Below are 13,400 nucleotides of genomic sequence, written 5' to 3'. Positions count from 1 at the left end.
GTATGTACCTCTCAAAATTAGATTTTAGGATGCTTTTAAAAAATATCCCATTTTGTGGTAAAAATTTTACTTTTTTGTTCCTTCCTGAAGAAACACTCTTTTGAATGACGACAATTGGAAGGTTATTACTTTGTGGTCACTATTTCCCAGGCGTCACCCAACCTGCACATCTGTTGTTCTGTCAGGTCTATTGGTTAATACTAAGTCCAGCATGGCCGTCCCTCTAGTCGGGTTCTGAACCAGTTGGGAAAGGCAATTGTCTTTGGTTATTGCCAAGAAGCTGTTTCCTTTATGAGATGTACAGGTTTCAGGTTCCCAGTCTATATCTGGGTAGTTGAAGTCCCCCACAATAACTACCTCATTATGATCTGCCGCCTCGTCTATCTCATTTAGTAGTAGATTTTCTGTGGACTATGGTATATTAGGTGGTTTATAATAAACTTGTATTAGTAATTTATTATAGTTTTTTGCCTCCATGTATTTCTACCCACAATGACCACATGTTCATGTCCCTCACTTATATCTTCTCAGACTGTGAGCTTTAGACAGGACTTTACATAAAGGCAGACCCCTCCCCCTCTCCGGTTTTGACAATCCTTTCTAAATGGACTGTAACCCTGTACATTAACTGCCCAGTCATAGCCATCATTCAGCCATGTCTCATGTATTCCCACTGTCATAGCCATCATCCAGCCGTGTCTGTTATTCCCACTGTCATAGCTATCATCCAGCCATGTCTGTTATTCCCACTGTCATGGCTATCATCCAGCCATGTCTGTTATTCCCACTGTCATGGCTATCATCCAGCCATGTCTGTTATTCCCACTGTCATGGCTATCATCCAGCCATGTCTGTTATTCCCACTGTCATGGCTATCATCCAGCCATGTCTGTTATTCCCACTGTCATGGCTATCATCCAGCCGTGTCTCAGTTATTCCCACTGTCATAGCCATCATCCAGCCGTGTCTCAGTTATTCCCACTGTCATAGCTATCATCCAGCCATGTCTCAGTTATTCCCACTGTCATAGCTATCATCCAGCCGTGTCTCATGTATTCCCACTGTCACAGCTATCATCCAGCCATGTCTCAGTTATTCCCACTGTCATAGCTATCATCCAGACATGTCTCAGTTATTCCAACTATGTCATAGTCCTCCTCACACATCACTAATTCCAGTTCCCCGTATTATTAGTCAGGCTTCTGTCATCAGTATACATACAAGTAAGAGGTTTATGTATGTTTTTTACCCTACACCTTTCCTACTGAACGGTTCTAGTTCCTCCTTCCATTCCTCCCCCAGTCCCACTCCCTTGCCCCCAGTCTCTATCTGCACTATCTTCCCCTCCTATAATGTAATTACCCCCCCAGTCCCTAGTTTAAACACTCCTCCAACCTTCTAGCCATCTTCTCCCCCAGCACAGCTGCCCCTTCCCCATTGAGGTGCAGCTCATCCCTATGATAGCCTGTGGCCGATAGAGAAGTCGGACCAATTCTCCAGGAACCCAAACCCCTCCTTCCTACACCAGTTCTGGAGCCACTTGTTAACCTCCCTAATCTTCCGCTGCCTTTCTTGTGTGGCTCGTGGTACAGGTAGTATTTTGGAGACCACTACCTTTTGAGGTCCTTGCCCTAAGCTTGTGACATAAATCCCTAAAATAATTTTTAAGGACGCTCCACCTACCTCTAACTTTGTCATTGGTTCCACTATGGACCATGACCACTGGATCTTCTCCAGCCCCTCCCAGTGATCTGTCAACCAGATCCGTGAAGTGTCGAATTTGAGCGCCAGGAAGACAGCACACCATTCGACAATCCCGGTCTTTGTGACAGATCGCCCTATCTGTACCCCTAATAGTCTCCCACTACCAGCACCTGTCTGCCCTGGCTGCTCTCCTGCGTACTGGAGGTGACATTCCCCTGACTGGCAGAGGAAGGGTCCGGCTGCAGCAGTGCTCTCACTGAACTGACATCCCCCTTATCTTCCAACCTTACAAACTTGTTGGGGTGTGTCAGATCAGGGCTAGTCTCCCTGGCACTCTTACCTCTACCCTGCTTTCTGTTATCCAGCTATCGACCTCACTTTCCGGATCCTCCTCGCTACCATCCTCCCCACATGTACCCCATAGAGCGCTTGCTCAGTGAGCAGCAAACTCTTTTCCAAATTGTCAACGCTTCTCCTTTTTGAAACTCGCCCGGTTAAATACACGATGTGCGATTCCAAACTAGCAATTTGCTCACATTTAGAACAAAGATATGCCCCCTCAAACGGCTGTTCCAGTACTGCATACATTAGACAAGACGTGCACTGGACGGCGCTGTCAATAATGGAACACATAGTAAATGGGGATTACGCAAGAAAAGAGAAAAAATACAATATGGTGCAGTGATAAGAATCTAACGTACTGTAGTCCCCTCCTAAAGTCCCTGAATCTAAAGTCACGTAATCTAAAGTCACACACTTAATACAAACACACACTGGAACTCAAACACGCGAACGCTCACAAACTCGCGTTATTTGTCTGCTTGTATAAGTGCAGCTCTCAAATCATACAGCTTTTTTTCCTCTGGATTCCTCTGAAATACTAAGCAGGTATTTTAGATTAGTAAATGATCCTTACTAGATGGGGAATGTTCAAATTGATTCAAATTGGTATCCTTCCACATAAAATGTATCTTGCCTTCATAGGACTTGATCCAAGGACACTTCACTAGAAAAATCCCAGCCCTTCTCACAGTTAAAATCCAACATTTAGTGCTGGCAAATCCAGAAAAGCCACAGACCAAACAGATTTGTCACTTTGTGCTTATGCGCTTCAAGCTATCCACAGCTCTTTATCATGTACAGCCCTGCTCCACTATTGAAGTGAATTGAGCAGAGGTGCAACACCACACATTACGTGAAGACAGTGGTGGCACGGTTTTGGTGGAAATAACCATGTGTTTGTTTTCTTTTTAATCCTGGACAACCCAATTGCTGCAGGCATTTTCTGTTGTAAATGAAGTGAACAGCTACAATTTTTGTCGCATATCAACAGTAGTATTTGTGTACACACTGCTCCCATGTATAAACCATTATCTACTATATGTCCTACATGGAAAGCTCTTGTACAGCCTTCAAAATTGTCTCAGTGCCATCTGCTGGTTAAGGAAGGAAGTGTCCATCCCTTCTGGTAGCAAAATAAACTAGCAAAACAAAACCCACTTCTTTTGTAGCCGTGTGAACATAGAGCTGATATTCTTCTTGTGATAAATGCTTTGCATGCTAACCTCGTATTATGTGTTTCAGTGGAAGAAGCACTGGTTTGTGCTGACTGACCAGAACCTGAGATATTATAGAGATTCTGTGGCAGAAGAGGTGAGGCCCCAGCCGTCTACTCTTGGTGGTACTGTGCCCTTGTCCTGCCACTTAGTCTCTCATCTTCTTTTTGCTCAGGCTGCTGACTTGGATGGGGAAATTGATCTGTCCACCTGTTTTGATGTCACGGAGTACCCGGTCCAGAGAAATTATGGGTTCCAGATTCATGTAAGACATTAGCTTTTAGTAGTCCTTTTTTGGAGGATTTGTCCTTGCTTGTATTGTCTTTTGTTCCCATTAGTTTTCAGAAATTTTGTAGCACTAGGTCAGAGCGGGATATATACACGTAAACAACTGCTGAATTATGCATGTGTTCATTTTGCTATGTGGTTTTACTTTAGTGGTTGCGCCTCTTTAGAAACTGCAAAAAACTGCAGACTAGAGTGGAATGTGATACACGTTTGCCGGTCTGATGGTCTCAATGTTTCAGAGATTATTCCACATTTTGGAAAATATGTGCGATGACCCAACAGTTTCATTATCTTCCATTAGAAATTGGCAAAAAACACCCTCTTTCCAATGCATGGCTAAATTATTCAACACTGCAGAAACCTAGGCAAGAGTTTGTTGATATCCACAAGTCCTTTTTTGATTTTTACAGACAAAAGAAGGGGAGTTCACTCTTTCTGCGATGACCTCGGGAATTCGGCGGAACTGGATGCAGACCATCATGAAACATGTGCGACCCAACACTGCCCCTGATGTTACCAGGTGAGGGCCTCCTGTATGGTGATGCATGTCCGCTTGATCCCATTTCTTTCAACTAAACTTCTACCCGCTATAAATTCCTGAGGATCATCAACTTTCACAATATTTCTAGAAGTGAACCTTTCATTTCCCGTCCTCCTTCTCCTGCCCTTTCCCTTCCTTTTCTCATTTCGCCATCTCTTTAATTTCCATGCAAACCCCAGGAAAAGCTTCTCTCTGAAACTGTCTGTGCTGAAGCCAAGGTTGGAAAGCTGTGTTCTCTCCTGTATAAACGTCTTGTGGTTTGTATTCGTTGTGGTTCACTGCATGCTATGCTTCTCATGTCCCAGGGTTCTCTTTAAGTAGGTTCTTCGAGTGACCTGTGCCCAGTGGAGATTGCCATAAGTTGCATTTTCTCCCCCTAACTTGTTCCCAATTATGCTCGCGAGTACTGAGCCGCCTAAATGGCTGCCTCCACTATGCACAGAAAGTGGATGCCGTTAATAAGATTACATGGTCCCTACACAGCAAAATAAAGCACAGGAGTGGGTGGCTTGTTCACGCTTGTTGCTTGTATGTAATGCTACTGCATCCTGGCATGGCGATAATGATCTGCCTGCTCTGCCACACTCATGCAGCACAAGTATCGGAGACATAATAGTTGTCATTGTTTCTAGGTGACTTGCCCATCTTTTACAGGTATGCATGACATGCGCTTTAATTTTATCCTTGTCTTCCACTGTAATAAAATCTTTTGGCATGGGTGACAAAGAGACTAAACACCTACCACATCAAACGTATGATCTGTAGGGTTCCCTTTGGACTTCTTATGTACTTTATTGAAGCAAACTGGTTCTAAGCTCTAAAGTAGATCTGCTGCTTTCCCACAATTGACATAGAAGTGATATGTAGCTTAAAATTGATGTTCAGGACAATGTAGCCAATTTGCTTTGAAGGTGGGGATTCCTTAAGCCAGCCAATCATTCGTCCATGGAATTGGTTGTCCAAAGCTGGCTGGCCAGGGAGTCCATATTTTATTTTTATTTTTAATCAGCAAATTTTGCTGAATTCAGCAGACCACAGCCAAAGTTTTCCAACCTTGTTCATCACAGAAGTCTGCCACCGGCCATCACGAATGTTCAAACTATGGTTTTCCAAAATTGGAAAACTTTTATCTCGTTAAGGCGGGCACTTTAAGTCTTAAAAGCAAGAAAGAGCATTCCTACAAGAAACTCAACTCTAAATAGAGGCGAGGTGAGATTTTATACATGGAGTATATTTCTCATAGCTGAAGCATGTAGGGAAGGCGATCCGGAAACCCCAGGAGAAATGAACACTTTGAGAACCTGGTTTCAGACTTGAATATAATACACTTTCATATAAACTCTTCTTCTTTTCCATACTTTGCTTTCTCTTTTAAAATAATGCATTTATTGCAATGGGTATTTTCTAGACTTGGAAATATTACTGCCTGCCTACTCCTGCCCTGTCCCAGCTTTAGAAGTCCCCATTGGTGGAAGATGATGTTGGACCTCTCCTTTTAACCTCATGTGTTTTTTTGTTTTTTGTTTTTGTATCAACAGCTCGTTGCCCGAGGAGAAGAGTAAAACAGCATCTTCATTTGTCTCCAGTTCCATCCAAAGTGAAAAGCAGGATTCGGAGCACTCGGACGCAGATGGAGAGCAGAAGAGGAGCCGGGCACGGGAGAGAAGAAGAGAAGGGCGTTCTAAGACCTTTGACTGGGCAGAGTTCCGACCCATTCAACAAGCACTGGCTCAAGAACGAGCTCAAGCAGCTGAGGTGACAAAGTCTGTTTCTTGTTATGACACCACTGACTCCAAGAATGATCTTGGGGAGCTGGAGCGGGAACGAATACGGCGAAGAGAAGAACGCAGGAAAAGGTTTGAGAGCTCGGACTCCGTGGAGGAGTCTACAGGTGAAGAATCCTCACGTATGGAGGTAGATAAAGGACCGGCGTCTTCTGATTCCATTGGCATTAGGCCAAATGTTCAAGTGGAAATTGAGCAGCGCTGGCAACAAGTAGAAACCACTCCATTAAGGGAAGAAAAACAAATACCCATTGCTCCATTGCCTTTATCCAGTGCTTCCCCCAAACGCACCACTGAAGACATTACAGTACTCTTGGAAAAGCAGGTAGAAATTATATTTATTGTATGGGTCATACAAACTGTACATACATGGTTCTGTTATATGTTCTATAAAGATCAAAACCAATTGGAATTTTCTGTTTTATTTACTTTTTTTCCACCCATGGTCCAGCTGGAGCAGAGTCAGAAAGAAGTGTCTGATCTTCTGGCCGAAAACCTAGTGCTGCAACAGAGACTCAAGATGGCCTTGGAACAACAACAAAATGCGAGAGATGGATATGTGTTACAGGTACCAACGACCGGCTAATGTTCTGCTAAACCTGTCCACTGGCACTCTATAACCCTTCTGCTGGCAGTGAACAGGTTTACTTATGTAGTATATGAAGATTTGATATATCTGTGCATGCTCCTCTCGTACATATTTTCCTGTGGTCTTCAGTAGAGAGGAGCGAATTTCCGGTTATGAAATTCATTTGTGATTCGTTTACTGGTAAAAGGTGAATTGTGTTATGGATTCCGTTACCACGGACCTCTAAAGGCATTCCCATAGAAAGCAAAAGGCAGCTCTCACCTGCTCCTATTTGCCGTGAGCACGGAATCAGCTCCTGGACACGGCTGACTCATAAACTCCAAGACAAAAACGTAAGATCCAGCTCAATCTGTAGCAAAGAGGAATACTTTATGGCTAAAAACTTCCAATACAGGACAGTCTCGTCTACGCGTTTCAGACCTTAGGTTTTTGTTCCTTACTCAGTCATGAAGGTCTGAAACACGTAGACGAGACTGTCCTGTATTGGAAGTTTTTATCGCTTCAATAAAGTATTCCTCTTTGCTACAAGATTGAGCTGGATCTTACATTTTTGTCTTAGTCTAAAGGCTTTCCGTTATGCTTTCCGTCATAGAATTGCCTTATGGTCCGTGGTAACGGAATCCATAACGCAATTCCCCTTTTACCAGTAAACGAAGCGTGAATGAATTTCAAAATATGAAATTCGCTCATCTCTAGTCTTCAGCTTGCTCTCTTTACTGTGTAATACAGTTAACAAACAGTGAAAACCCGTGTTATGGTCACCGCTCTTTCGGCTATATTTCGCCTCATGGTCAAAGTTCTTTCGGCTATATTTTATATTTGGCCACAGACAAGCTGAACTCCATTTACTTCTAGAAGTCTGTTTTTGAGTTCTTTTCAGCATGGTTTCTATAAGTAGTGTTAGCACTGAGGAATTCACAAGCATGTTTTCTGTTATTTACTGCATGTCAACCACAACCCTAAAAGCATTTGAGCTCATCTTCTCTCTATGCCTATAATTAGGGCAGAGGGGTCTTCTACTAACACATCTTGGTGGCTTGTACTGCATGGTGTCATTTTTTTTTTTTTAAAGCATGTTGTACATCTAATATTTCACTGAGTGTCACATCTGTGGGCTTTTCCTACCAGCGTTAAAAAGGTTCAGCAGTTGAGGCTAAATTCTCCGGCTTCTGGTTGTGCTTCTGTCTGTCCCTGTGCTGTATTTATGTACGTCTGCATGCCTATAGTAGCCTTCTATTATTTGCTCTCATACAGATCTGAAATCTAAGATGTTGCTTTGCTATTCCCCCCCCCCCCCTAGCTTTCTATTTCTAATTAATTTGCTTCCTCTTTGTGTTTATAAGTAGCAGTTAAGAGTAATTAAAAAAAAAAGCTTGCAATAAACAAAAAAAATCTTTTATTTTTTTTTGCTGTATCTTGATTTTACACTTTATTTTTGTTCCCTACTTTGCATGCCATAGGTCGACATTAATTTCCTATTAGCTTCATATGATTTTGCAAAAAAAATTGTTTTTGTCTTAAAAAAACAATATTGATCAACAAGCTGTTCTTCCTCGCCCTGCTACCACCCCAGTTTTTACCCCCTCTCTGCCTTGTTCCCCACCCTCTACTAGATAGTCTTATTTTATTTTTTCCCCCACCTCTCCATTTAGAATCTTTTATGCATCTTTTTTGTATGTTTTTACGTTCACCATCAAAATCTCCAGACAATCTGAACCAGCCTGAAAGTACAAAAATGCCTCGAACTGCAAACTATAGGTAGCTGCAAAAAGGGGCAAGAAGTTTTATTATGGTCCATTCTGACCAGAGGTGTGACACTCAGCCTTGTCAAATGAGAGTGTTACTAACGTACATGTTTAATCAATCTCTTTAAGACTGAATTGGCAGATCCATCTTCGGATGCCTGGCAGAGACTACATAAAGTCAATGAAGACCTTCAGAACGAGCTAGAGGCGCAGCGTAAGCGTCAGGAAATGCTCAACCATCAACTGCAGAGTATCAAACACAGTTATGGAGAAGCCAAGGATATCATCAGACATCACGAGGCTGAGATTCTGAATCTTCAAGCCCGTCTAAGCAGTGCATCCGCCGAGCTTTCCATTAAGGAGCAAGCTCTGACCAAACTAAAAGGAGACCTTAAGTTTGAAAAGGAAAAGGCTCATGAAATGCTGGAAGAATGGAAAAACAGTGAGGTGGCACTAAGCTCCCAGCTTAAGGTCAGCCAGCAGAAGCTGAAAGAAGTAGAGTCTTTGCTTTTGGAGAAAAGGCAGGAAATGCGTGAGCTTGAAATGCAACAAGCTCTGCAGAAGGACTATCAAAAGGAAGCACAAAGGTTGCAAGACAAGCTTGCAAGTCTGCAGGCTCAGCTGGATGCAAGTGAACAAGCGCAAAGACTGATAGAAGAGAGACTTCAGATGAATTATGAGGAATTGTTAGACCGCTCGGAAAAGGAGAAACAACTATTAATCCTCAACTTGAAAGAAACAGAAGCCCGTCTTGTAGAATATGAAGATAAACTGCAGGAGAAAGACCAGGTGATGGAGGTATTACATAAAGAGAAGCTCAATGATGGTGCCGAAGCTAGCGTATTAGTTCACCACCTGGAAGAACAACTGGTGGGAAGGGATGGCGCTATTCACAGATTGAAAGAATGGATCAGAGAGCTGGAGTTTGAACGGGACCAGCTTAAAACTACGTGTCAAGAAATGGTCCAGCAGATTGCTGGTTCAGACTCTGACATCTCAAGTTTACAAAACAGAATTCAGGTTCAAGAAATGGAGTACAATCAGTTGAGGAGTTCATTCGAGAAATCAACAGAGGATATCCTCAAAGTTCAAGAATGTCTCAGAGCCAAAGAAGAAGAATTGAAAAATGTCTATGAGGCTCACAGGAGGCTTATGGGAAAAAAAGATCAGGATATTAATGAGGCACTTATTAAGATGGCAGCTCTGGGAAGCAGTCTGGAAGATACTGAGACAAAACTGAAAGCCAAAGAAGAGGCGTTGAAAAGCTTGGGTGGGTTATGTTCGGACTCTCAAGCAAAAGAAATCGAGTCTGTATATCTTCAATTAGAGACTGCAAAATGTAGAATTTCAGAGATGGAACACTGTCTACAAGCTGAAGGCGGGGCTGTATTTAGGGAAGAGTCGAAAAGAGATGGTCTCATGGAAGTTGTCCATGATGTCCCACTAGCCACTGCTGACATAAATGCTTGCACTCACTTTACAGAAAAAGAACAAGAGACGGGAGTAAAAAGACAGAGGATACGATTTTCCAGTATTCAGTGTCAGAGATATGCTCATCTTGACAGCACTGAGAAAACATGGACAAGTTGTCCTCCCCCTGATACAAACCAGGAGCAATCTTCCTCTGAAGGAAGCATCTCGCCTGAAGTTACTGTTCCATATCAATCTTCTGGAGCTAACGACTTGGATAGTTGTTTGTCCATTATCCATTCTATCGAAAGTAAGCTATATCTAACAGAGGAAAATCTGAAAGATCTGACTCTAAAGCTGGAAAATGAAAAGACCAGTCATAAGGAGACCCTTTTGGCTCTTCACAATCAGTGGGCAAATGCTGAGGCCAGTCTTAGGGAACAGCTACAAACTAGTATATGTCAGGTCAACTCTATGGCAAAACAATTGGAAGATATGCAAAGAGAGAAATTAAGTTGCCACTCAGATATGACCAGAAAAGAAATTGTATGTTGCTTAGAAGCTTGTGGTAATCTTCAGAAAGAACTACATGAAACAGATGAATCATACCCAGCCTCTTACTCACTGTCCAGCATTAAACATGGTTTGTCTGGCATAATTAATTCTTTACAAAAAGTTCTCAATGATTTATCAGATCCCGCAGATCTGGATAAGGATTCCCAAGCAGAATCTACAATGCAGTCTCCTTGGGGTTCCATGCACAGACTTTCAGAAAAAATAAATTTCCAGTCTCAGTTAATATATAAAATGGTGGAGTCCCTTAAAAAAACAACCTTTGAAACTAGTCCACAGGTTCCAGAAGGTGGGCAGAAGGCAGGTTTCTCTACAGATTATCTGGTAGAGAGGTTTGCAAGGAAAGTTGAGCTAGAAAGAGATTTCTGGGATAGGGTTGATCAGCTTGGAAAAGCTATTGCGGGGAATGAAGGGGTGGTAGATCCTGAGGAGTCCAGTTTAAGACTAAGTTCAAGTTCAGATCTTCTCCAAACCTTGGCAGACAATACTCTGCTCAAAGCAGAGCTTGCACTTGCCATTCAGAAGTCGAAAGCTCTAGAAGTCGATCTTAAGAAAGTGGAAGCTGCGCTTGAAGGACTATCTGTGGAGGGCACAGGAACAAAGACTTCTGGATCTCTGACGTTAGGAGTCACTGATTCTGAGCCATATAGCTCTGAGAACGTTAGCGTTTCATGTTCAGAGGAGCTTTCTTTACAGTTAAAGGAAAATGCAGATAAACTAAAGAGAATCTCGTGTGCCCTAATGTCACTATCGCATTCAGATTGTCAGGGAGCTATTCAGACTCTGTTGGAAACACACCGACAAATTTCTAGCTGTGTTCAGTCTAGCAGTTCTCTGCCATTACTTGTACAAGATGCTGTCGTGCAGGCCCAGCTTTGCTATGTTGCTTGCAAAGCACGGCTTGAATATCGGAGAGAGTTGAGGAGGAATATGAATGCTTTGTGCACGGCTCACTCTGAAGCTTTATCCAAGGTCCATCAAGACTACCAGGAGATCCTACATCAGAAGCAGAGTGAACTCTCAGAAGTTTTGGAAAGCGAAAGGAATGCAACTGCTGCTGTAACCAATAAGGCCAGAGATGCAGAAAGATTTCTCGGAGAAGCTGAAGCAAAATTCAATAAAACCATGTCACAGCTTGAAAATGAATACAAAATTGAGATGCAGAACCTGATGGATCACTGGATAGAACGGGAGAACACTTTGAAATCACAACAGCTCGAGGTGGATGCTAAACTTCAAGCTTCAGAATGTGAGAGGGAAGAAGCAGAGAGGCTTCATCGGGAGAAAATCAAGCAATTAGAGGCTCAGTTCCAAGAGCAAGTTCAAGAGCTCCAGATCATTCACAGAAATGAGATTAAAATTTTGGAGGAACGGTATACACAAAGCATCCAACAACTTCAGGATACCCTTGACAGCTGTCATAGGGATCAACCATATGCCCTGACACCAGTGGACTCCACTGCTTTCAGTGTCACTTCTGATAAAGAAATGGTTTGTAATATAGACTCCATGAATGTCCTGAAAGGTCGAATTCTAGAACTGGAAGCCCAGATGGACAGAATGAGAGAGGAACTTGAACAGAGACATCCAGAAGAAAATATGTCCTCCATAAAGGAGAAATACCAGGCAGACTTTGAGAACCTGAAGGTCCAGTTAGATTACATTATTAAGTCTTATTTTACTGTCATCTCATTATTACTGTTTCTAACTCTTGAAGTAATAGGGGGTGATTTGTGATGCCCTACACCAAACTTCTCAGACCCTTTCATATTACATTTGGTTGGTCAGCTTCTTGTATTCAAGAATGCTCTTTAGTGCTTCTGCTTTTTATTTTATTAAAAACCTGACATTATTTGGATCACTGTAACAATCCTTGAAGGAAATAATAACCCTTGAAGACCATTTAGACTATTAGTACATAGTCTTATCTTCATTTTTTAGTTTACGACACCAATTACCCTTTAATAAATCAGTCCATCTCCTTCACCATAGTCCCTTCTACACCATCACTGATGACAATGTAGTATGATCAAAGACATTAGACTTCTTTGACAGATTTAATTGACTTTCTACAATATCCACCAACAATCTAATGTCTCAGGGGAAAACTAGATATTACCCCAATATCTTCTGTCAGTAGATATTAGACACAATGGATTTTACTTTTCCAAACCATTCCCCAGAGATAAGTGGCACAAGTGGTTTTTCAGTTCCCTGAAATGGAGCCAGAAATTGATGTTTACATGGCAACATCACCCCAAAGCTATACCTTTTTCTAGTATATATTAATATACAAATACACTATATAGATACACTAGATCTCAGTATTCCGTGTTAGGCTCCAGTCACACGTCCGTAGTGTGTTATGCGGATCCATCGATTGCATTTTGCGGACCGCACATCGCCGGCACTAATAGAATATGCATATTCTTGGCCGCAATTGCCGACAAGATTAGGACCTGTTCTATTTTTTTTTTTTTTGGAACGGAAGTGCGGACCCGGAAGTGCGTGTCCGCAATTCTGTTCCGCAAAATGCAGAACGAAATTGCGGACGTGTGAATGGGGCCTTAGGCTGTTCACATCTAATTTTTATACACGTCCGAGGTATACATCTGGAGTATTCCTATATACACACCAAGCACCATATATACAAAAAAAATGTCCAGCGATTGGCTGGTGTGCGACACCATACTTTTATAAAAAAATAAATAAAAATCCTTAGAAGATAGGTACTTGCTGCTTCCTTTATAACCCTATATCTGGAGTCTAGGAAAAGCACTAATTGAATAGACTATTGCCATCATAGTGGATTACACACTGGGCAAAAAGGGCAATTCCCCAGTCTCGGACACCTTGTCCCTACCAGGGACTAAATTTGTGGTACTATATAACATAGACTGCACTATTATCTAGGCACTGTATGGAAGTGTTATGACTGTATAGTAGGGTTGTTTCAATACCAAAAGTTTGATTCAGTTTTGATACCATAAAAAAGTATTGCGATACTCGATACCATGCAAAAAATATAAAACACCAAAAAAAAGCTGTGGGCATTCTGCATTTTATGGAATGTCCGGCCCATAATCGAACAGTCCTATCCTATTTTTTTGGGGGGGGACAAGGTGACTAAAGAAAATGGCGAATCGCGCAGTTTTTGTTTATTTTATTTTTTCTGTTACGGCGCTCACCTCATAGGAAATTTTTAAAAAT

General features: G+C 42.1%; 1 protein-coding gene across 6 annotated transcripts in view; it reads left to right on the top strand.

Moving 5' to 3' along the window:
• The window catches only part of LOC122944779 (myosin phosphatase Rho interacting protein), an 87,368-nt gene that overhangs the window by 62,232 nt on the left and 11,736 nt on the right, over nt 1-13,400 (top strand). For 4 of the 6 annotated variants that reach the window (XR_006391054.1, XM_044303398.1, XM_044303399.1 and 1 more), the window contains exons 11-15: nt 3,289-3,357; nt 3,436-3,525; nt 3,959-4,068; nt 5,628-6,198; nt 6,325-6,441. Coding sequence is in view for 5 of the 6 variants with exons in the window: in XM_044303398.1 (XP_044159333.1) it covers nt 3,289-3,357; nt 3,436-3,525; nt 3,959-4,068; nt 5,628-6,198; nt 6,325-6,441 (957 nt within the window). In the remaining variant the exon portion in view is untranslated. Of the gene's footprint in view, nt 1-3,288; nt 3,358-3,435; nt 3,526-3,958; nt 4,069-5,627; nt 6,199-6,324; nt 6,442-8,336; nt 11,943-13,400 lie in introns of those variants that run through there. The other 2 variants (XM_044303397.1, XM_044303396.1) reach the window with 1 other exon arrangement.

The sequence above is a fragment of the Bufo gargarizans genome, chromosome 8 (genome assembly GCF_014858855.1).
Source record: "Bufo gargarizans isolate SCDJY-AF-19 chromosome 8, ASM1485885v1, whole genome shotgun sequence".
Lineage (NCBI taxonomy): Eukaryota > Metazoa > Chordata > Amphibia > Anura > Bufonidae > Bufo > Bufo gargarizans.
The sequence above is the reverse complement of the archived record's forward strand: the minus strand, read 5'-3'. Positions and strand labels throughout refer to the sequence as shown.